The 24463-nt window shown below is 51.4% G+C and overlaps 1 protein-coding gene and 1 long non-coding RNA gene across 2 annotated transcripts; one reads left to right on the plus strand and one right to left on the minus strand.

Moving 5' to 3' along the window:
• Nucleotides 1-5166: 5166 nt before the first annotated feature.
• Nucleotides 5167-12360, minus strand: CA3H20orf85 (chromosome A3 C20orf85 homolog). The gene is made up of 4 exons (XM_003983347.5): nucleotides 12235-12360; nucleotides 9796-9877; nucleotides 7535-7636; nucleotides 5167-5666 (listed from the first exon to the last, which is right to left on the minus strand). The coding sequence occupies exons 1-4, from the start codon at nucleotides 12300-12302 to the stop codon at nucleotides 5505-5507; spliced, it is 414 nt and encodes a 137-aa protein (XP_003983396.2). The 5' UTR covers nucleotides 12303-12360; the 3' UTR covers nucleotides 5167-5504.
• A 5369-nt stretch (nucleotides 12361-17729) lies between these two features.
• On the plus strand, nucleotides 17730-22568 carry LOC102902583. The gene is made up of 3 exons (XR_439868.4): nucleotides 17730-17853; nucleotides 20116-20189; nucleotides 22202-22568. It is a non-coding gene; the product is annotated as an uncharacterized LOC102902583 (long non-coding RNA).
• Nucleotides 22569-24463: the final 1895 nt, after the last annotated feature.

A 24463-nucleotide genomic window follows, 5' to 3' on the forward strand; every position in this document is an offset into this window, starting at 1 on the left:
TCTCTCTCCGCATCCTCACCAACACCTGTTGCTGTCTGAGTTGTTAATGTTAGCCATTCTGACGGGTAAGGTGGTATCTCATTGTGGTTTTGATTTGTATTTTCCTGATGAGGAGCGACGTGGAGCATCTTTTCATGTGTCGGTTGGCCATCTGGATGTCTTCTTTGGAGAAGTGTCTATTCGTGTTTTTTGCCCATTTCTTCACTGGGTTATTTGTTTTTTGGCTGTTGAGTTTGATAAGTTCTTTATAGATTTTGGATACTAACCCTTTATCTGATATGTCATTTGCAAATATCTTCTCTCATTCTGTCAGTTGCCTTTTAGTTTTGCTGATTGTCTCCTTCGCTGTACAGAAGCTTTTTATCTTGATGAGGTCCCAGTGGTTCATTTTTGCCTTTGTTTCTCTCGCCTCCAGAGACGAGTTGAGTACGAAGTTGCTGTGGCCAAGATCAAAGAGGTCTTTGCCTGCTTTCTCCTTGAGCATTTTGATGGCTTCCTGTCTTATGTTTAGGTCTTTCATCCATTGTGAGTTTATTTTTGTGTCTGGTGTAAGAAAGTGGTCCAGGTTCGTTCTTCTGCATGTCGCTGTCCAGTTTTCCCAGCACCACTTGCCGAAGAGACTGTCTTTATTCCATTGGATGTTGTTTCCTGCTTTGTCAGAGATGAGTTGGCCATACGTTTGTGGGTCCATTTCTGGGTTCTCTATTCTGCTCCATTGATCTGAGTGTCACTTTTGTGCCAGGAAGTTTGTACATTTTGACTCCCTGCACACATTCTCTTCTTGCCTCTGACAACCACCAATCTGTTCTCTGTTTGTATGAGTTTGGTTCCTCTGGATCCCACATATAGGTGAGATCATACGGTATTTGTCTTTCTCTCTCTGACTTATTTCACTTAGCATGATGCCCTCAGGGCCCATCCACGTTGTTGCAAATGGTGTACATAAGTACACCCCACATTTTCTTCATCCAGTCATCAGCGGATGGGACACTTGGGATGTTTCCGTATCTCTGACATTGTAGCGAATGCTACAATCAACATAGGGGTGCAGACATCTCTTTGGGACAGAGATTTTGTTTCCTTTGGATATGCACCCAGGAGTGGGATTGCTGGATCGTACGGGGGTTCAATTTTTAATTTTTTCAGGAACCCCCATACTCTTTCCCAAAGTGGCCGCACCAGTTTGCATTCCCACCGATAGGGCACAAGGTTGATCTGGGTCTTTGAAATGTTTCTTGCTTGGGAGCAACTACAGTTGGGAAGATCTAACAAGGGTGTGGGCCCACTTCCTCCACTGGTACCCAGTGACCACGAGGGGCAGCACAGCCTCACAAACCTTTACAGCCCTGACTTGGGGTCTTCCTAGAGGCTCAGTGGAGTGCTTCCTCAGTTCCACCGTGGTCGTTTCTGTCAACAGTATCTGCTGACCTGTCTCCCTAAAGTGAGGTTGCCAGGCAACACAGACCAGTCCGTTAAAACCAGAATAAAAGTGGGGCACCTGGGGGGCTCAATCGGTTGAGTGTCCGACTTCGGCTCAGGTCATGATCTCGCCGTTCATGGGTTCGAGCCCCGCGTCGGGCTCTGTGCTGACAGTTCAGAGCCTGAAGTCTGCTTCGGATTCTGTGTCTCCCCCTCTCTCTGCCGCTTCCCCGCTCGTGCTCTCTCTCTCTCTCAAAAATAAATAAACATTAAAAAAAAAAAAACGGAATAAAAGTCACACCATCAAGTTTCAGAGGAGTTGAACTGGGCTTGTTGAAGCCCTGTCCAGGCTTGGTCAGGATGCCGGTAGGAGTCAAGACAGGTCAAGGGACCCCATCTTTTTTTGCGGCCAAAGCATTACAAGTGTGCACACGGTGCAAGATGGCTTTCAGATTCATTTTATGATCAGGAATTAGAACAAAAAGTGGGGCGCCTGGGTAGCTCAGTCGGTTGAGCATCTGACTCTTGATCCCAGCCCAGGTCTTGATCTCAGGGTCGTGAATTCAAGCTCCATGTTGGGCTCCATGCTAGATGTGAAGCCTACTAAAAAAAAAAAAAGGTTAGAACAAAAAGCAACACCTGCCCTTGGCGGCTCGTCCCAGACCACAGGTGTTCGCTGCCTCACACCTGACGGTCAGACAGAATTACGATCCTGCTGGGTTCGGATGATTGGCCCCGCACAGCCGTCCTTCCTGGCTGCTCCGCCCAACCGTGGTGGTGGCCTCTGATCACAAGGAGTGACGTGGGTTTCTTCAAGGGCAGACGCCTCGCCTGCAGTGACGACCAAGATGCCAAAACGTTAGGTTTGGAAAGGGACGGCCTTGGCCAAGCATCGTGTTGTTTAGTCTACATCAGGCGAAACATCTGGATGATTGGAGACATCTTGGGAGTTGAATGGGCCACGTGACCGGTTCTCCTGGAGATGCAGCTGGGTCAAGACCAGTGAGAGACACGTGCTCTCAGGAGGGTGTTTTCTGGGCAGGGGAGGAGAGAGGAGACCCGGTGTGCTCAGTCCTGGCCTGACAGAAGGACCAACCCCAGGGGCTTAGAGAAACAGAAGTTTGGGGCGCCTGGGTGGCTCATTTGGTCAAGCATCCGAATCTTGGTTTCGGCTCTGGTCACGGTGTCACGGTTTGTGAGTTCAAGTCCCTTGTCGGGCTCCGTGCTGACAGTGAAGATCCTGCTTGAGATTCTCTCTCTCCTTCTCTGTCCCTCCCCTGCTCTCTCTTTCTCAAAATAAAAAAATAAACTTAAAAAAAAGGAGAGAGAGGGGCTCCTGGGTGGCTTTGTCTGTTCAACGTCCGACTTTGGCTCAGGTCACCTTCATGGCTTGTGAGTTCGAGCCCCACGTTGGGCTCTGTGCTGACAGCTCGGAGCCTGGAACCTGCTTTAGATTCTGTGTCTCCCTCTCTCTCTGCCCCTCCCCTACTTGTGCTCTGTGTCTCTGTCTCTCTCTCTCTCAAAAATCAGTGAACATTTAAAAAAATTATTTAAAAAATAAAAGAGAGAGAGAGAGAGAGAGAAACAGAAGCTGATTCTCTCATGGGTCTGGAGCCTGGAAGTCCCCAGGCAAGGTGACAGCCAGGCCATGTTCCTTCTGCCCACCTACAGGGTAGAATCCTTCCTTATCTCTTCCTGGCTTCTGTTAGCTTGTCGGCAATGCTCAGCCTTCGTTGGTTTGCAGACATATCACCCCGCTTTCTGCCCCCGTCACCACGCGGCCTCCTCCCCTGCACGTCTGTTCCTCACACGGCGGTCCGTCTCCTCCCTGCGGGTGTCTCTCTCCTTTTCTTATAAGGACACCCGTCATGCTGAATGAAAGGCCTGCCCTCTCCCAATATGACCTCCTCTCACTTTAGCTCATCACATCGGCAATATTTCAGGTCACGTTCACAGCCCCTGGAGACGCCAACATACCTTCTAGGAGGGGACACAGTTCAACCCACGTAATACCTGGCTTCTCTTTTCCTCAGAACCTAAGGAGCTGTGACATTTCTCCTTTCTTTGTGTGATCTGTGGGTGGCAGGGGGGACGTGAGCCAAGATGCCTGTGGGCTTTCCTGGCGGCTGCGGCCGGGGTGGCAGGTGATTAGTGGGGGTGCCCCTGCTCAGGGAGGCTGGAAGGCTTCCCGGAGGCTGCTTCTGTTCCGGCTCTTCCGGGTAAAGCCATGAGCACCTGAGTCGCCCAGTCTGGGCTGGAGGAGGGCCGTGGGGTGGGGGGAGTACCAACCGGTGGCTGCGGGTGAACTTGGCCACGCGGCTCTGTTCTCAGTACCCGAGCAGCTGGCTTTAAAGATGTCTGCAGTCAGTGCCCTGGAGTAGGCAGGCTGGTCAATCAGGTCACGTTCCGCAGACCTTCCAGAGAACGACGTCTCCGCACAACACGAGAAGCTCTTCTTCCGGAGGCTTCTAGGATTTAGAGGCTCCGAGCCCCCCCTTGCAGGGCATAGCCCAGATTCGGTAGGATCTCTGTCCCCCTGGTATCTGGCGCCCTCAAAGTCAGAGTCCGTTTAGGAGGCTGCTGGAGAGGCCAGTGTTGAGGCTTGGGGGAAGGTTCTAGATGAGGGATTCTTGGATTGGTAAAGCACGCCCAATGCCTGGACGGGAAGGTGAGCAGGGAAGGAGTGGGTGGATGGGCTTTGTAAGTGGATCGAGCCACATAGAAGTCCCCGCACCCCGGCCCCAGTCAAGCAAACACAGGGAGGACTGTGGCCAGTGACGCGTGTGAACTGAAGGGGGAAGGACCGTGTCTCCGTGGAGGACAGATGACTGAGCGTGGCCCCTCCCGTCCTGCCCCCTCCAGGTCTGCTCCTCAGAAACACCCACCAGCTTCCACAAGCCTCTTACAAACTCTCCTTGGGGCCCGGATGGAGGGGCCTGTGAGCATGCTGGCTTTTCCTTCTGGTACTCTCTGACCACCTGGATGCCCCCACTTTCTACACCTACCTCCATCCCTCATTTGTAGGCCCTGGAACAAAGCCTCGGGGCCCGTCAGGGACCAGAAGCAAAATGTTAACCAAAGGGTCAATATCACATGTCCACGGCGGAAGGAAAACGGCCTGGTTTGGCCAGCTCGGCTGCTGTAGGTGCTGTGACAGGGTGGCTGGGGCAGGTAAGTGGGTTTTATTTTATTATTTTATTTTATTAAAATTTTATTTTAATAAAGTAAGTGGTTTTATTTTATTATTTTATTTTATTAAAATTTTATTTAAATCCGTGTTCACAGTTCGTGGAATAATGGTTTCAGGAATAGAATTTAGTGATTCATCACTTACGTGTAACACCCAGTGCTCATCCCAACAAGTGCCCTCCTTAATGCCCATCCCCCATCTAGCCCATCCCCCACCTACCTCCCCTCCCAAAACCCTCACTTGGTTCTCTGTATTTGAGACTCTCTTACGGTTTGCCTTCCCTTCTGTTTTTATCTTATTTTCCTTTCCCTTCCCCTATGTTCATGTTTTGTTTCTTAAGTTCCACATGAGTGAAATCATATATTTGTCTTTTTCTGACCGACTTATTTCGCTTAGCATAATACCCTCCAGTTCCGTGCACGTTGTTGCAACTGGCAAGATTTCATTCTTTTTGATCACCGAGTAATATTCTGTTGTACGTATGTATATATACAAATACATATCCATACGCCACATTGAACGGACGGTGACAGGTAGGATCAAAAGTGACAATAAAGGGCCCAGACAAAATTTGATTCTTAAAATTCAATCACGTTGTTTTTTAAAAGCCATACTTAGAAATTCCCAAGGTATCAAAACAGAATTCAGAGACTCTATTTTGCCTTATTCATTATATTAGCCAAGAATGAGTGTGTCAGGAGAACGTTCTGGAGGGGAGGTGTTGATGAACTGAAAATGTCAAGGGGCTGTTTTGTGTTCTTTGCAACATCCCCTGAGCAAACGTGGAGGGGGGCTGTATCTGCAGAGGGGGCGCTGGGGAGCTCCTCCCTGCGCTGGCTTCGACATCAGCGGCCTGGCGCTCGGCCGGCAGGTGCCCAGCGGCTGGCCTCTGGACTCAGTGGATGCCTTGCACCGGCCAGCTTAGCTCTTTGGCATATGCCCCTTTGCAGCTCCTGATCTCCAAAGCGTGCACCAGACCCTTGTTCAGGCCTGGCACCCTGGCTCTCCAGCCGATGAAGCCCTGGGTCGTCTTCGGGACTGGCGGGGACGGAAGGATCTGGAATGGAGACGTAGGGGATTTAGCCACCTTGGGCCACAGTGACACGGGGCGTGTCCACCGAGGCACCAGGATCCGCATGTGAGGCCCGATGGGGAAAGGACAGGAAGGTCTCCCTAAGTGAGATGCGCCCAAGGTACGCACGCTCCGGTCAGCTGGACCCCGAGACTCGCTTCTCGCCACAAAACCATGAAGCCAGGGGTGATTCTTTATCTGGTCATGCCTCACACACTGACCCATGACCTCCAGGAAAGTAATTGTTTTTTTAATAAATGTTTTTATTTATTTTTTGAGAGAGCGAGAACAAGCGGGGGACAGGGAGACAGAGATCTGAGATGGGCTCTGTGCTGACAGGCTGACAGGTTCACAGCAGCGAGCCCGATGCGGGGCTCGGACTTAGGAACCGCGAGAGCATGACCTGAGCTGAAGTCGGATGCTCAACCGACTGGGCCACCCAGGCGCCCCTGGGAAAATAATTTTTATTTGATAAAAGAGCAAAAAGAAAAAAAAAAGTAAGGTTCAGAAATATCAGGGCACCTGGGTGGCTCAGTGGGTTAAGCGTCCGACTCTTGATCTCAGCTCAGGTCACGATCTCCCGGTTTGTGAGTTCGAGCCCCACACCGGGCTCTGCGCTGACAGCTCGGAGCCCCTGCTTGGGATTCTGTGTCTCCCCCTCCCTCTCTTTCTCTGCTCCTCCCCTGTTCTGTCTCTCTCTCAAAAGTAAGTGAACATTTTAAAAAAAGACATATTAAGTTCACATCCCCCTTTATAAAATATGTAACAATATTGTCGGATGGTATCCCGGCGGTTACAAATACTCCCGTTTTCCTCGGGAGGCTTTATGAAACGTGTGTGCGTGCACCCACACTCCCCCCGCCCCCAAACTGTAGAGGCCACAAGAATGAGAAGTGATAGAATATAATTAAAGACCGAAGGAAAATGAGGCTCTGTCTGAAATGAAAAACCACCGTTTGGTTCGTCAATTCCCTGGACAGACTTGAAATATTTGGAAAACGAGGGCAAATGTTTACATGAGTTTCTCCCCTTCCATTTGAAATAAGGCCCTGTTCTGCCTCGGGGCTTTTGTACACGCTGTTCCCTTTGCCTGGAAAGGTTTACCAGGGCTGGCTCTGTGTCATCCTTCAGTCCTCAGCTCAAAGGGCATCACCCTGTCCTCTTATCCTCTAAAACCTCACCTGTCTCTTTCCTCCATGGCATTCGGCACAGCATCTAACAACTGTGTTGATTTTCTTGTTTCATGTGGGCCCCCCCTCCCCACCCCCTTGTCTTTTCTTCCTGTTTACCCCTGTTTACCCAAGCAAGCCCCTGGCACCCGCCAAGAGCTAACCATCACTGGAACTCTCTAAAACCCACCGGGTAACGTTCCAAATCCTTCGCAGGCATTCTCCCACGGAACCCCGACACTATTCCCTGAAATAGGTGCTTTCGTTAACCCCCATCGTACAGGGGGAAAAGGAGACACAGGGCAATCGGACACTCACAAGACCACGCAGAGGGTGAGCAGCCGAGCGGGATTTGGATCCCGGTGGTCTGGGCCTGGTCCTTCCCCCGCCCCGGTTTCGGGCCCAGCCCCTAGAAGTGTTTGCTGAATGACAGGACCAACCCCATCCTTTTCTCGGCCGCCCTCTGCTTCTGCAGTGCTGGACGCAGAGGTCCTCGCGAGTGTCGTGCGGGGACAAGTATCCTGATGTGTTGGGGCACGGGGGCTCCCGACAGGGCCTGGAAACTGGCCTCCCCCCTGCTGGGCGCCACCGCCTCCTTACCTACCGCGGAGCGGGGCGAACACAGTTCCCTGCAGGGCTCATTTCTTACTTAGGAAAATAAGTATTCAAAACGACTTGGCGAACCTTGATGTATTTCTCCACTGGGGTCACGGGCCGGATGCGGAATCGCTCGGGAAGCTCGATTTTGGGCTTTGGGGTGCGGGGTTCTTCGTCACCCTTGAGCAACTGAAACACAATCCCCAGAGACAGGAAGCCTCAGAGTGAGGTTGGTGGGAGCCGTCTCGTCCCCGTCCCCCCGGGAAGGCCGCCGTTTGCAGGTGACCGAAGCAGGGCTCAGAAACGTTGGGGAGCTTGGAGGAATCACACCGTGAGAAAGGGGCAGGCTGGGGACCGTCAGCTCAGCCTCGGGACTCGGCGCTTGACTGCTCTGCCTTGTATCAACTTTTGCACCTGCTAATTTATACTCCCGCGTCGTAATTTGGGAAAACCTCACAGGTTATGGACTCAAAAACTTGCCAACAAGCTTCCAGGACCAATCTTGAAAATATTAGAGGAGAGTCCCCATCCCCCCTTTTAATTTTTAAAGCGATTTCGAACTCCGAAATCCCAATTTAATTACATGTGAGGAATATTAATACAGACTCTTTTTATGCATTTTGTATTAATAAGGACTCATTTTATGCATAAAATCTCAAGTTGTAGAATTCTGTAAGTATTAAAAAAAACTCATTAAGAGTGGCATAATTTGAAAGCTAGCGGGTGGGGTGAATTACGAATGGGGTTACGCGGCCCTGAATCACGAAGGTTTGGAATTACGCGATTCTTGTGTCGTTCCGCAGTCCCTCCCAAGAAACGTGGTCTCCAGGTTGTTGTGTCCTGGGGGTAGTTTGAAAGACTGTGGTCATGGGGCGCCTGGGGGGCTCCGTCGGTTGAGTGTCCGACTCATGGTTTTGGCTCAGGTCATGATCTTGCAGTCTGTAAGATCAAGCCTGGCGTCAGACTCTGGGCTGACAGTGCAGAGCCTGCTTGGGATTCTCTCCCTCCCTCTCTCTCTTCCCCTCCCCCACTCTCTCTCTCTCTCTCTCAAAATAAATAAATAAACATAAAGAAAGAAAGGTTGTAGTCTGGTGGCCACCGTCCCACTGAAGCCCATGCAAGCATTTTACATCTGTAAGGTGATTTACAGATCCGAGTCACTACTCAAGAGTCAGATTTCATTTCTTAAAATTTTTTTTTTAAATTTTTTTTTTCAACGTTTTTATTTATTTTTGGGACAGAGAGAGACAGAGCATGAACGGGGGAGGGGCAGAGAGAGAGAGGGAGACACAGAATCGGAAACAGGCTCCAGGCTCCAAGCCATCAGCCCAGAGCCCGACGTGGGGCTCGAACCCACGGACCGCGAGATCGTGACCTGGCTGAAGTCGGACGCTTAACCGACTGCGCCACCCAGGCGCCCCCTTAAAATTTTTTTTTTAAAGAAATATTTTTTTATTTTTGAGGGAGCGAGCGAGCCAGAGAGAAAGTGAGTGGGGAGGGGCAGAGAGAGAGAGGGAGACACAGAATCCGAAGCAGGCTCCAGGCTCTGAGCTGTCAGCACGGAGCCCGACGCGGGGCTCGAACCCGTGAACTGGGAGATCGTGACCTGAGCTGAAGTCGGACGGTCAACCGACCGAGCCGCCCAGGCGCCCCTGGCCAGATTTCATTTAAACGTGTGGGTTTCTGGACTCTCTTGAGCCACGGGGGATCTGCACTTCTCCTGTCTACCAAGTAGCACTCAGCTGAGCTGATGAGCTCTGCATGGGCCCAGGGGTTTCTGCAGTCACGTCTACCACTCCCTGGTAATTACGCCTGGCCCTTCTGCCTGTTTCTGTTACCTGGCTGGTTTAGGAAATACCTAGAATATTTCCCCGGTAATCCCTATATATTCACCTGGCTTCTACTTCTCGTCCCATCTGAACTACACACTCACCCAATGAGGCCGCTTGAGGACTAGCAACCCATTTTACAGATGGGTAGTCTGAGGCCAAGTGGCCCTGCAACCAGGCAGACCAGTTTCTCCCCTTGGTGCTTCCCTGTATGACTTTGCAAGTCTTGGAGCTCAATTCCTTAATTCATAAAATGGGCATAAAACAGCACTCCCTTCTGTGCAAGAGTTGTTGTGTGGCTTAAACGAGCTGGTTCGGATGAAGCACCCAGAACATGGCTGGCTCGTAGTAAGTGCTCAATAAATTCGCGAAAGGAAGGAACCTATAGGTTTCAGAGTTACCGGTTTTCGTATACAACACTCTGTTTAACTTTATTCTTACAAATTGTGCACTTCCTAACCATTCATTCTTTGAAATAATCAATTCTATAACCTCTGGGCTCATAAAATCTCTATTTACCTCCTCGAGAGGGGTTGCTACAAATCCCCAGTTCTGGGCCCAGTTTTGCCTCGCTTCGGTTTCAGCTTTCAAGCGGTATTTCCTGAAAACAAAACAAAACAAAACAAAACAAGGTCCTAAGTGCTGGGCGGCATTGGAAAAAGGTTAAAGTAGCAAACTCTAAAAGGTCCACTGGGGAAAATTTTACTTTCTTCCATGCGTGTTATTCACTGAGCTGGGTGCCAGAGGGAGCAGGTCTCTGGGGACCACGAGGGGTGACAGGCGTCTAAAGAACCAGAGGTATGGGTTGGATGGCACGCTGGGGACAAGACTTGGGGCTGGCTCTGCCCGAGGGGCCATCTAGGTATTAGAGTCCTTATTGTGGTGAAGTGAGTGAGGTGGGGTGAGTGAGGCGTCTGGAGTGCAGAATTTAAGGGGTGCTCACTTCCAGGTTCGGGCAAGTGCAGAGCCAGCATGGCCTGACCTTGAGAATGAGCCCTCCTTAAATACTGCCCCCCAGGTCCCCCACTGGCCCCGCCCTAATCCTGGCCCTGCTTGTGCTCCACAGTAAATATGATTTATATACAGCGACCTACTAGTTGAGGGCTGGTGTGTCACATTTTGCGCACATCTAATTAAACATTGACTCCTTTTGACTTTCAAGCTTCTTTTCCTCTTTTGGAATCAGTATCTGCACCCCCACCCCACCCCCACCCCCACCCCCCACCCCTCCAGCGCCCAGTGTCTCGACCGTTCTGGAGGTCCCGAACAAGCTTTCTGCCCTGGGCACTGAGCATCTAAAGCAGAGTCTAGTCTAAAACTTTTTTTTTTTTTCAACGTTTATTTTTTAGGACAGAGAGAGAGAGAGCATGAACGGGGGAGGGGCAGAGAGAGAGGGAGACACAGAATCGGAAACAGGCTCCAGGCTCCGAGCCATCAGCCCAGAGCCCGACTCGGGGCTCGAACTCACAGACCGCGAGATCGTGACCTGGCTGAAGTCGGACGCTTAACCGACTGCGCCACCCAGGCGCCCCAAGCAGAGTCTAGTCTAATGGAGATATAATGTGAGCCTCAGGTACGAGCCACGTACATAATAACAATTTTCTAGACGCCACACTAACGGAAAAGTGAAAATAAACAGCTGAAGTTAATTTTAATAGTAGTTTCTTTGGGGGGTATGAAATCTTCGAAATCTGTTGTTTATATTACATTTACAGTTCGTCCCAATTTGGGCCAGCCACTGGCTCAGTAGCCGCTTTGGATGTTGGACAGGACCGTCTCAGGGTTGAACCGGCTCTCTTCACACAGGAGGGGGCATCTGATTTGGGTCCTGAGGGATGAGTATGAGTTTGTCTGGTGGAGAAGGGACGGAGGGGCATTTTAAACGGACGGAACATACCTGCCACAGCAGGTCTTACAGGTGTCTGAGACAAAGATAAAAACCAATGAATAGCTGTGTGTTTTATGGCAAAGGATTCTGGCTTCCCGTGGACAAGAGAGAGGTAAAGTTTCCTATAAAAATAAATTTGAGCGAAAAAGAGAGCCAGTTTAAAGAAAAATGTGAAGTGATTAACTCAGGTTTTCCAAGGAAATGATAAAAATCAGAGAGATGGCCAGCAGGGTAACTGAGGTTTACGAGGTAAGCAATTACGCTTTATTGTTAGGCACCTTCACTTACTTGCATCTAAATTAGTAACCTCCCCTATTGGTGGAAACTTCAGAGATGGTATATTTAGCGATTCAATAGAATGCCGAATAAAAACACCCATTACAAATGTCTGCTGAACATAAACCTTTTAGAAAATGGATCGGTTTTTTTTTTTAATTTTTTTTTCAACGTTTATTTATTTTTGGGACAGAGAGAGACAGAGCATGAACGGGGGAGGGGCAGAGAGAGAGGGAGACACAGAATCGGAAACAGGCTCCAGGCTCTGAGCCATCAGCCCAGAGCCCGACGCGGGGCTCGAACTCATGGACCACGAGATCGTGACCTGGCTGAAGTCGGACGCTTAACCGACTGCGCCACCCAGGCGCCCCTGGATCGGTTTTTTAAATTGAAATCTCTTACTATTTAAAAAGGCAGGAAAATCAAGAATGTAAAGAGCCTATGCATACCTCATTCAAATTAAGTATTAAGATATTTGTTTTATTTTATTTTATTTTTTTTTTGTAATTTGGTAAATCTTAAAAATAACATGTTGGTCGGCTCAACAAGCAAAGATTTGCAGATGATTGCAAAACCAGATGTAGTATCTTTTATCTTTCGTGGTGGGCCTAAGAGGAGAAAGGCTTTCTGGTGGCCCTCATGTCCCTGACGTCGCCCAGACCACCTCCAGCGCACGGTCCTGGCGCCCGGAGGTCGACCGCCTCCGGGAGCTGGAGGGGAAACTGAGGCCGCCAGGTGTGCACGCTAGAGGTGGGAACGGCCCCGCCCACCGGGTACGGGATCCCGGGCGTTACCAGATCTCGTCTTGGGCCACGAGGTTCATGCGCTCGGCCGCAGCGGTGCTGAGAGGTTTCTGAGTCATGTGGGCTCTTGGTCTCTGGGCTCCAGGCGGCGCGCACCAGCCCTGGGCTCGGCGGCGTCTCGCGTCGCCAGGGAGACCGGTTGCCCAGCAACGCGGGACGCGGAGGCGGAGGCTGTGCTGCACCTGGCGCAGGGTGCGGGCGCGAGGCTTCAGCCGAGTCCCAGTCCGTGAGCCCACTGCCCTCCTCCGCCCGCCTCCGAGCCCTCCGCCCACCTCCCTGCCCACCTGCCTGGCCCTGGCGGCGGCGTCAGCCCTTCTCCTGTGCGGGAAGCCCTAGGGAAGCCTCACCGCCTCACCACCCTCCCCCTTGAAAATTTAGGCCTGCGAGGCAAGTACGCACACCCACGAGTGTACCCATCCTAAATGTACCAAGCTTGATGAATTCTGTCACAGAGGAACGCACCCCCCCGAAGCCACGGTCTGGATTATCAACTAGGACCTTCCAGCCCGCCCGCCTTGTCCACTTCTCTGAGGGGTGATTAGTTTCAGTGGCATTTGAACTTTGCAGAAGTGACTCGTCCAGGGCCCACGGTTGTGTTTGAGAGGTTCATCCACCTTGCTGTGCGTGCCTGGGCGTGTTCTTTGTTCGTTTCCACTCCCGAAGTCTATCCTGCTGCCGCCGGGGTGGGGATTGGGGTTTTGGCCACCCCAGTGCTGCCCTGAGTATTCCTGCACATGGCTTGGGGAGAGCCTCGCATATGTATGCATTTCTGCTGGTATTCACCATTTATAACAATCCCCTGCATGAAATGCACAGATAATATGGCCTGCACACCCCACACCCACACCCTCCTTCATGCCCATCAACACGAACCCTTGGCGACTGGGGTTCTCAGTTGGTTCATTGACTGACTTGGTGATCTCCCAAGGTTTCCACCAGCGCACATTGTCAGAGGCCTGGAATTGGACACTGGGTCTAAGAGACAACAGTTAATGGACAGACTTGGAGGGCAGGGCGCCATGTTTTTTTGCCCAAGCAGCCAAGAGGTACACAGGTGCCCAGAGACTCATGGGACTGAGCAAAGGGGGTCAGCATGCTTCTGAACTACAGGCCATCTCCGGGATAATTACCAAGGTCACCTGAGGGGGTGTGGGTGTTTTACCTTCCAGTTGGGTACCTGTGATTCTCCCTGGAATGTCTGCCTCCCTCCCTTTCCCTGACCTCCTTGCTCCCTTATCAACAGATTTGCGCTTTTATGGGGCTGTTGGGGGATGTATTTACATATAACAATGTTCTCCGCACCCAAGGCGTGTATATTTTTCTTGGCTGTTGGGAGGTGCTGGGTAGAGGCCCCAAATTGGGGTGGTCCCATTTGCCCACTCAGCCAAAACAGTGAGGGGGCCGGGCAGGGGCTGGAATTAGAGAGGATAGGTTAATTCATGAATGTGGTACACATTATGCCCTTGGCAGAGCAAGCTGGTGGGCTTGGTCAGATTGCCGCAGGCTGGACAAGTGTCCGGGTGGGCTCAGGGTTTTCTTTCGGGCCTTTTTTTGTGAGTTCTTTCGGACTCACAAAAAAAGATTTCTTACAACAGGGGGTAAGTAATCTGGAAAGCGGTGTGAATAGTGGACAGCGGGGAGAGGAGGATCCATCATGTAGGAGGGCAAAGTCAGCTTTCCCTTCGGGAAGCTTCCAAGATGATTCTGTTAAAATGATTAATTAAGAGTAAGTTCACTTACTGAATGTCTCTGTATGCCGGGCTCATTCATTCTACAAATGTCTGCCGAGCACCTCTGATGTGCACACTGATCCAGGAAGGGACCAGACGGACTAAGTCGTTGCCCCTGCCCCAGGGGGAGGGGTGGACACATCTGGAGGAAAGACAATGAGGCAATAAACAAATGCACACACCGGCTCATGCCGGGGAGACACGTCTGGCCCAGAGGAGGCTAAATCAGGAAGGAGGTTCAAGGTGACGGGGAGTCAGGGGAGAGGTATGGGAAGAACTGTTGTGAGTGGGTAGGGAAGCTCAGGTCCTGAGCTGAGCCGGCCCCGAGTGTCTGGAGAACACTAAGGAGGTCAGTGCAGCTGGAGGTGTTCCTGGAAGGTGTGGCGGGTACAGATATGGACAAGCAAGGACAGTGCCTTCCAGGAGGTCAGTCGAGTGGAGGCACAGATATGAATGCCCCCAGATGATAATGCATCGTTTCATCATTCTGGATGGGGTAACAGTAGGATGATGTGATTTAGAGCGTGCCCCTGATGAGGCAGGGAAGTACAGAGGCGGCGAAGAGTGAGTTGGGTTTTGAAGGATGAGTAGGAGTTTGCCAGTTCTGCCCATTCTCCTCAGAAATAGCTGCATGGGCCACCCGGGGGATGGGTCTAGGATGAGAAGTGGTTGAGGTTCAAAGTCCAAGCTTTGGGACTGGATGTGGCCTCACGCCCTGCCTCTGCTGTGTTCCATCTCAGTGGCCTCAGGAAAGTTGGTTGACCTCTCTGAGCCCATGTCCTCATCTGCCAAATGAACTTGTAGGGGTCTGAGGAGGTGGCGTGGGGGGAGCAAGTGTGAATGGCTCTGCATGCTGCCAGAGTGGTTGGTGCTCATGAATAATGGAGAACGTCGCCCAACGACCAGCCTGCGGGTTGCCTCGGGATAGGAGGCGTCTTTGGCCAAAGGCACGAAGGTTTGGAAGGGAGACAGTGTGGGGAGATGGAAATGAGGCCTTGACTGGAGCTGGGCTTTGCTTCTTGAGGATGTCAGTTTTGAAGAAGAGGCTGTGGGCGGCTGGTGGACTGGCCCGGAGGGAGGGATTCCTTCTTTCCTGAGAGGGGAGAGAGCTACACTCACCTGGGGCAGCCCCATCGGCCTTTCTGAGGCACCATAGTAACCATCATGGCACCAGCATTCCCTGGGCCCCAGCTGGATCCTTCTTTACGTTCTCCAATTTCACGAAGGAGGGATTCCTTTGGTGACATTTTGTAGAATGGAAAACCGGCTCGAACAATTGGTGGGAGAGAAAGGATTTGAAGCAAACTTCAAAGGCCCTCGTCTGACCGTGAACTGTGGGTTTGGGGGTGACTCTTCCTCCCTAGGACCAGGGCCTGCAGGAAGATGGGGCGTCCACATATCCTATCCTCCTCCTCTCTCTTGACTAATTAGGAGGCCCTTCTCTCTCTGGATGATTTTTAAGCAGCTGAGCTTGGCCGTGGGTGTCCAACCCAAGCAGCAAAGGACAGTGGGAAAGAAGCCCAGCTCTGGTTTTTCTGAGGTGTTGCCTGAACTCTCGGTGGGTCTTGCGAGGTTCTGTGCCTCTCCCTGAAACTGCTGTCAGGCAGCCGAAGTTGGTGGAGGACCAGGTGAGGCAGAGGCCCTGTGCTGCCACCTGCAGGCGCTCCCTGAAGACACCTTCCTGACTGACGGGCACGGATTTGCTTCAGCCAACTATGAACAGAGCCCCCACTCACCGTCCTGTCAGCATGAACGACCCATCTTCAGTCAGCTTGACCACCGAGGGCTCTAGGGTTGCCAGATTCAGTAAATACAGGATGTCCAGTTAAATTTGAGTTTCACGGAGCATACTTATGCCACACTATGTTTATACCAAGAAATTGTGTGTTGTTCACCCAAAACACAAATAATCCAGTGAAGAAATGGGCAGAAGACATGAATAGACACTTTTCCAAAGAAGATACCCAGATGGCCAACCGGCACATGAAAAGATGCTCAACATCACTCATCATCAGGGAAATGCAAATCGAAACCATGATGAGATATCACCTCACACCTGTCAGAATGGCTAAAACGAACAACTCAGGCAACAGCAGATGTTGGCCAGGATGCAGAGAAAGACGAACCCTTTTGCGTTGCTGGTAGAAATGCCAACGAGTGCAGCCATTGTGGAAAACAGTATGGCGGTTCAAACAGAAGTGCCCTACAACCTAGCAATTGCGCTAGTAGGTGTTTATCCAAAGGATACAGGAGTGCTGATTCGAAGGGGTACATGCACCCCAATGTTTATAGCAGCACTAGCAACAATAGCCAAAGTCTGGAAAGAGCCCAAATGTCCATCGACTGATGAATGGATAAAGTTATGGTATATGTATATAACAGAGTATTACTCGGCGATCAAAAAGATTGAAATCTCGCCATTGGCAACAAGGTGGATAGAGCTAAAGTGTATTATGCTAAGTGAAATTAGCCAGAGAAAGACGAATATCATATGACTTCACTCATATGTGGATTAAAGAAACAAAACAGATGAACATAGGGGAAGGGAAGGAAAAATTAGATAAAAACAGAAAGAGAGAGGCCAACCATAAGAGATTCTCAAATACAGAGAACAAATTGAGGGTTGCTGGAGGGCAGTCGTGGGGGGGGGGATGGGTTACATGGGGGATGGTCATAAAAAAGGGTGCTTGTTGGGATGAGCACTGGATGTCATATACAAGTGAGAAATCACTGAATTCTATTCCTGAAACCAATATTACACTATATGTTAACCAACTTGGATTTAAATTAAAAAGAAAAAAGAAATCTCGTGCGGTTTCGCCGGGTCCTGTGTCATCTCTGAACATCCTAGTCTTGGTGAACTTCTGCATTCGTGTGTGTGCCTTCTCCTCCTCTCCTCGTTCTAGGACTGGAAACCTCCTCCCCACGATATTTGAAACAAGACATTCGCGGACCTCTGACGGACACTGTTCACCATGTCTTCACTTTAATTCCGTTCTTTTGGAAAGAGTGTTATTCAGGAAGAGCTGGGAGGGGAAGGGATGGCCACACTTGCTGATTCCCATCATACGTGGGAAAGGGAGGAAATATTTACAGCTTGGGAAGGTTTGCCGTATTCCTGCATATTAATATTTTTGGCCATCTCTCAGCATTCTGGGACAGTTTTTAGTTTTTATTTTTTCCCCCATCTTGCTGTTGCTCTATAAAACCTTTCAACAACTGGAGCCAACTGTTTCTTTTTAGTTTTTAAGCTTAAACAGTTTTCTTTTTTATTTTGTGATTTTTTTTTAAACCAAAGAATGTTTTGTGCAGCCAACGTCCCCTCCAGCCAGCCAGCCAGCGTGCCTTTTTCCGCAGCGCGGGTGATTATTACCTCGACTGCATAACAAAGACATGAAGGCTTGAGATAAAGGTGCCAATTTGCAGGGCAGGTTTTTGATGGCTTCACCGAGCTTAAGGAACTCCAAGGGTCTCTAGGCCTTACGCCCCCATTATGTTAGCTCGGGTCACAGCAAAGGGACTCCTGTCTTACCTTACAAATTGTCCACACTCCACACACCTAAAGTAACAATTAACATCACTCTCTGGGGCTTATTGAAGAAGAACAAAGCCGAATCCCTCCCACCGCGCCCCAGAAGCCTCCCTCTCAGCTTTGTTCTCCGCTGGGCGCAATTATCAATGACTCCACATCGCGGCCCCTCCGGGTCAGGGTGCATTTTGTTCCTCTCTTTCGCTCTCACCTGCCCCTTCCTTTCCAGCCTCTCTTGTGCCAGCTCTTAGGATGTGAGAAAAGCCCAGCCCCTGTGTGAAAAGTAAGCCTGAATGCTGGGGGAGAAGAGCCAGCGAGACTAACACTCAGCGATCTTTGCAGGGGAAGGTGGTAAGTGCCCAGGAGCGGTCCTCGGGTGGCTGTCAGAATGGAAGGCAGAGGGTGTCCATGGGCCGTCACAAGGCGCGTCTGCAATGAAGTCTCTGTGCTCGAGGAGGGGTCCGCTTAGAATGCATGTGCTCTGAGAATGCAGGTGTCGCCCAAGAAGGGCTTGGAGTAGTCTGAAGTCGCAGGTACCGTCCTTGAATGGAACTCGAGTGGCGTATTACCTGTGATTCCAGGGAGACCTCATCGAGCTGGCCTGGCCAGGCGCAGGGCTTTGCTGTCCGGGGTGGACCAGCTACCCTGGTTCTGCCAGCAGAGGGTCCGACAGAAGGTTTGGAAGGAAAACTGGACCCCTGCGCAGGAAGGGGAGACGGGAGGTGGTTTCCATGTTCTGTTCTGTAAGATTACGGATTTACGTGCCTGGCAGACCTCTCCCCTTCCCCTTTCGCTGAGGCTTAAGGCAGGCTACGGTTTTCAGTGGTCATTCGTTCACTCATTCACTCAACTGACACATGTACTGAATCTCCTCTATGTGCTGGGCTTTGTGCCGGGCACTGGGGACCCATCAGGGGCAAGGCAGGACTGGTTCCAACCTCAGGAAGCTCCCAGTTTAGTAAACCAATAAACCAGGAGACTTTCAGATGGGGACAAGAGTTTAAAAAAAAAAACAAAACAGAACATGTAAGGGGTGTTGTGGGGTGAGGGAGTTGTGGCAGTAGGATGCCAGGGGAGGTGGCATTTGAGCAGGGACACGAGCAGTGCAAGCAAGCCATCTCTGGAGACAGAGGAGGACACCCATGGGGGCTGGGCCGTCCACCAGGCCTCACCACCAGGTGGGCCTGGGGAATTTGGACTTTTTATTCCAAGTTCAGTGGGAGGTGCTTAGCGCACCTGGGTAGGGCTGTCCAGTCCAACACACGGGCTTTGCGGCCTCGGGCACAGCGTAGGACCCCCTGTGTCCCCACAGCCCCCCCACCCCCAGACGATGTTCTCTCATGTTCTCATTGCTGCTTTTCGGAGTTCAAGGGCATCAAGGGGTTCAGGGCTGGGACCTCATGAAAGAGAGTAGGAAGATCGCGCTCCTGAAATCTTTTGCAGACTATCCCCTTCCGTGCTTGAAGTGGTTCTGGGATAGCAGCTAACTACACTTCCCTCCAGCCTGGCTGGGGCCTGGTTGATCACCAGGTGGCATTTCACCGGGCTGCAGTGATTGGCCAGATAGGAGGACATGTGACCAAAGCAGGGCCAATCAGAGTCTTTCCCTGGGTTTTTATGAACAGACACCAAGCTGGGATGACCGTTTTTTGTCCCTGGGCTGGGATATGGAAAGCTTAGAGCTGTCTGTGGCCAAACCCCTCTCTTCCTGCCCCTGTGTGTGCTGTGCTGCTTCCCTGCGGGTAGGGGAGAAGCCTGAATGCTCCAGGAAACAAGGAGGCCAGTGTGCAGAGAGGGGGAGGGGAGGGTCGAAGTGAGGGCGCAAGAGAAAAATCTAGTGATGGTTTGGATGTCTGCAGGTTCCTGAGGCCAGCTCTGCCCCTGGGTTTCCCAGTTACTCGAACCAGTTAAAGCCCACTCCAGTTTTGGTCGTGATGGGGGTCTACCCGTCGCAACAAAACGGATTTCAGACCATTTCGCTCTGGAAAGTCGTCTAACCCTCCCGCCTCGGGGAAAGTCGTGTGGCTGAGTAGTGTTCTAAGATCCGTCTAGTCAAACGTCCTTGGTCTTAATTTGCTTAATCCCCCCCTCCCCCCCCAGTGGCCCCACTGTTTCCGGGCTGGGTCAGGTGTGGCAAGGGTTTGCCGTTTGCCTAGTGCACAGGCCCTGCCTGTGTTTGGTCCTAGGGATGCCCTGCGGGTCAGGCACATTCCCCAGCCCTCCCCCTCCCCCCCACCTCGTGGCTGGGAAAGGAAGCCCCTTCTAGAGAGAGGAGGAAGCCACTCAGGGGGCTGCGCAGGGAGGGAGCGGTGGCTCAGGGGCCGGAATGTTAATCTTGGAGCTCTGGGGACACCCTCACGTCTCCCCACCGGTCCAGTTAGGACCCGGAGCTGCTTTGCCGCCGCTCCTTTTTAGAGGTTCGCCTTCTCCGCTGCGCAGGGAGTAGGGCGTCCTGACGTGTGTACCGCCTGGCTGTCACCCCACGGTGATGACGACCACGTATAAGCTGGAACTTACTTAGCACTTACTGGGCTGAGTACCTGCGAAGCCCTCTGCCTTGCGACCTCACGGTAGCCCCATGACGCGGGAGTGATGAATGTTCTTCTTTTGCAGAGGCAGACACAGTATCAGAGTTCAGGCGCTGGTCCACGGTCGCACAGCTTTATCGCCGGAAAGCCGAGATCCAGGTGTGCTTAGGCATCAGTGTGGCAAACTGCAAGGCGAGGGCTCACCCGGGGTGTCCTGGGGCCTCCTGGATGGACAGTGGTCCGCAGTACCTTTCCCGCGACAATCTGGGCCGTCCCACGTGACCGTAAACGACTGCAAAGGAAGGAGAGAACAGCGTTTCTCCTCTCCGTCCCCACCGCACCCCTCCCCCAGGCTCCGTGGGCGTCTGTTGGGCATTTCTTAAGGACCTGCTGCGGGCCGGGCTCCTGGCGTGGGCGGTCGGGGGGTCTAAGCGTCCTCCCACGCTCTAGGCCCAGCCACCGGTCAGTGCCTGGCACGCAGCGGGCCCTCTGGGGACACTTGTCTGGTGGAACGAAGGCTGTTCTGGCCCTTCCGGAGCGGGAGGCCTCACCCAGGACATGAACGGTATCTCGCGTGGCTGAGAAACGTGGTCCCCTCTGCCTGTCATGGACGTGGGGACAGGACCCACGGGGACTCCGCATGTTTGATCTGAGAGGCGAAGGGCTTCTGTGGAGTCACCTCTCCCGGGGGCCTCACCTCGGAGTCGGGGGAGACGCGTCTATGAGGCCTATTGTTTGCTTTCAGACAACTTCGTCTCGAGTGGATTTTATTATTTTTTTTATTTTTATTTTTTTACAATATTCTATTTTATTTTTTATTTTTTTTCAATATATTAAATTTATTGTCCGATCGCTTTCCATACAACACCCAGTGCTCATCCCAAAAGGTGCCCTCCTCAATGCCCCTCACCCACCCCCCATCAACCCTCAGTCGAGTGGATTTTAAAGGAAAGCTCGGGGCCTCTACGAGATGCAAAAGGCGAAGGTGGGCATGCATGTTGTTTCAGAGACCTGGCTGCGGTTACTGGGGAGCTAGTGAACGAGGAGAACAGTGGCTCCCAGCCCGCGACTGTCTGCCCCGGGTCGGACAGCTTTGAAAGGGAGCATTCAGGGGGAAGTGGGGACACTCCTGGGGGCGTGTCCGTGGCCCCCTGACCTCGTCCCCCTCCCATCTCACCCGATGAGCCCCCACCGGGCCCCATCATCGCTCCCGTGGGCAGCCAGGGGGGCTCGGCGGTCCCAAACTGGAGCGTGGACCCTCCCTGTGTTAGGCCCCCCCAGCGGCCCTCCCGTGTTCTCAGGAATGACGTCGTGCGGTGCGAGCTGGGCTGTGGAACTGGCCTCCCCGGGTTCGAATCCTTCCCTATTTACCAGCTGTGCTCACTTGAAAAGATTCCTTCCTCATCTGTAAAATGGAGATCACAATAATATCCGCCTCGACAGCTGTCATGAGGAAGAAATGAATTACCACCATATATGAAAGGCATTTGCACACGGCCTAGCACAAGTTATAGACAACGAAAGTGTTTGTTTGCTCTTAGGGTCAGGTGGAGACTGCTCGTGGTGGACATAGGCCCTGCCTAGGCTGATGCATTCACCTTGACCTCACCTCCAACCTCTCACAGGCTGTGCTCCTGCCTCACCCGCCTGGTTTCCATCTAGGAAACACTTCAGGCCAATTCCTTCCTCCGGGCCTTTGCACTGGCCTTCTCTATGCCTGGAATGCATGTCGCTTTTCTTCCTCCTCCCTTACAAAGTAACTCTGCTGTCACTTTCTCCAGGAAGGCTTCCCAGACCAGGCCAGATGCCCTCCCCACACTTTGGTAGCATTTGTAGGGAGGGTTTTAAAGTTAAAAAAAAAAAAATTTTATGCTTATTTATTTTTGAGAGAGAGAGTGAAAGTTTTTTTTTTTTTAAAGTTTATTTATTTTGAGAGAAAGAGTGCAGGCAAGTGGGGGAGGGGCAGAGAGACAGGGAGAGAGAGAATCCCAAGCAGGCTCTGTACTGTCAGCCTGGGGCCTGATGCAGGGCCGGATCCCCACAACCTGTGAGATCATGACCTGAGCCGAAATCAAGAGTCAGGCGCTTAACCCGCTGAGCCACCCGGCCCCCCTCCCCGCCTCACAGCACGTTTTCATAATGAATTTTCACCAGTGAGTTTTGCTCAACAGGGACCTCTCAGAGTCCAGAACAACGGTGGCTCTTGGTTGGCACTCAGGATTCGCTTGGTGAAGGTGTGGATGAGGCAGCCTGCTGTTCTTACCACACATTCACGCCCACGGGCTGCAGAGACCAACGGACAGATTGGTATGCTGGACGTCCATGCAGGTGTTTGCAGAACTCCGGACGAGGCAAGGGCAGGACGAGACTGTCTTTCCACCCCTGTCTTCCTCCCTCCTTTGGGGTTTCCCCCTCCCAGCGGTGGCTGCTGCAGACCTAGGGACCATGCACGCACCCCCGCTGGGCCCTCCCAGACCCGCTGAGCGTTGCTGGCTGGGCCGTGCACATCAAGGCAGAAATAAAAAGATGCAACTTTGAGTTCTTTGGCTCCTCTGGGTTTAAATCAAACTCTTAGTGTAATTTCAAACTACTTTCTTTTTTTATTTTTTTTCTTTTGCTGGGTCTATTTTATATAGAGCATGTTTCAAATCAAAGCGAAGGAACATTTTCCCCCCTTCTTCCCATGAAAGGCAGGGGGTCTAAGACATTTTAATAGCTTTCATATTCCTTGCTCCAAATATATTATTTTAGCACAATAGTTCCTTTGCGGGAGAATTGCTTAAATGATTCAAAATGGATTTAAAAATATATTTCAAGTTTTAATTTTATGCACAGCACATTAATGAGCAGAGTGCCTTAGAGACTGCCTGTCAGTTTAACATATTCACAATATTCTCAACACAGATGTTATTCCATCTAAACCCTTTTAGAGGGAAGAAACCAGTCATTTTTTTCTTGGGGGATGTCAGAAAATATATTATTTTTGAAATTGTATTTTGATCCCAGAATTCTGTGCAAAAATATGATCATTAGGGTCTGGGTTTGTAGAGTCAGTCCTGTGGACACCGAACTTTTAAAAAGTCCCGAAAAGAGGAGCTGTCAGAAGCCTTCACTCAGTTCACGTTCTCTCGCGGGGACTCTGATCTTCGACAAGTGGAAGTGGAAATAATGGAAACTTCACCACCCTGTGCATCAGATGGGTCAGGGTCAGGGTCAGGGTCAGTGGTACAGTTAGGGTCGGGGCCAGGTCATGGTTACAGGTTAGGGTTAGGGTCAGGGTGAGGGTTAGGGGTTAGGGTCAGGGTTAGGAGTCAGGGTCAGGGCCAGGGTTATGGTTTAGGTTAAGGTTATAGGTTAGGGTGAGGTTTAAGGTAAGGGTTAGGGTCAGGGTTAGGAGTTAGGGTTAGGGTTTAGGTTAGGGTCAGGGTAAGGGTCGGGGTTAGAGGTTTGGGTTAGGGTCAAGGTCAGGGCTAGGGGTTAGGGTTACGGTTAGGGTTTGGGTTGAGCCTCTTTTAAAGTCCAGATGGAATGACAGTGGGTTTGATGTGGAAATCTTTAGAAGGTGTGACTCTCCTTTTGTTGTTTTTCCCATTACGGTGCCTGACATTGGCATCTGTGGGTCTCTGTCTCCTTGGCTTATCAGAGGTGACCCAGGCTTCGCCGGTATTGAGTGTATACAGGCTGGCATTAATCACATCTGTTCCTAAATGTCCAAATCGTGACGCAGCTGCATAGGTACAGGTGAATGCTTTCTTCCAGGTCAGAGCCAGCTGTCGTGGCCTTGGTCCTGCCCAGAGTACCAGAGTAGTGCTGGTGTGGAGTGGCCCTCTGCCCAAGCACACCTGATTCCTGTGGATGTCGAGGAGAGTTGAGCTTTCTGGAGCCTTCTCTGTGAAACTGGGAGTGGTGGTAGGGTCAAGTATGTGGCCTAGAAATGTGTGTCCCACAACAAGAGCCCCTATTTTATCTGCGTAGTGCATGTTTTCCTTGCTGTCTCCGAAGGCTGTTGACCGTGGGCCTTCCTGAGCTCTCCAGGCCCCATCCAGGGCTTTCTGTAGTCAGAGCGGATTTTTATTTAAGCCAGTGCCATGTTCACAGCCTTCTAGCAAAGGCACCAGTTCCCAGCCAGGGCAGTGTTTGTGATGCGCTGGGTTCACACCCCCCACTCCCCTCAATGTGCTGGCTTATCTGAAGGGGCCTTTGCAGGAGGGGCCTGGGCACCAGATGTGGGGCTTCTAGAGTTTGGGGCTCTATTCTCCTGTCCCCTGCCTTCCCGGTGCAGCAAGTTCAGGGAGATAAACTCGCAGCTGCTTTCTTAAACAGAAAATGCTAGTATATCTTTTTTTAAAAAATTATTTTTATTTTGAGAGGGTCGGGAGGGACAGAAAGAGAGAGAGAGAGTCTTAAGCAAGCTTTGTGCTGAGTGCTGAAGT

Source organism: Felis catus, chromosome A3 (assembly GCF_018350175.1).
Source record: "Felis catus isolate Fca126 chromosome A3, F.catus_Fca126_mat1.0, whole genome shotgun sequence".
NCBI classification, from domain to species: domain Eukaryota; kingdom Metazoa; phylum Chordata; class Mammalia; order Carnivora; family Felidae; genus Felis; species Felis catus.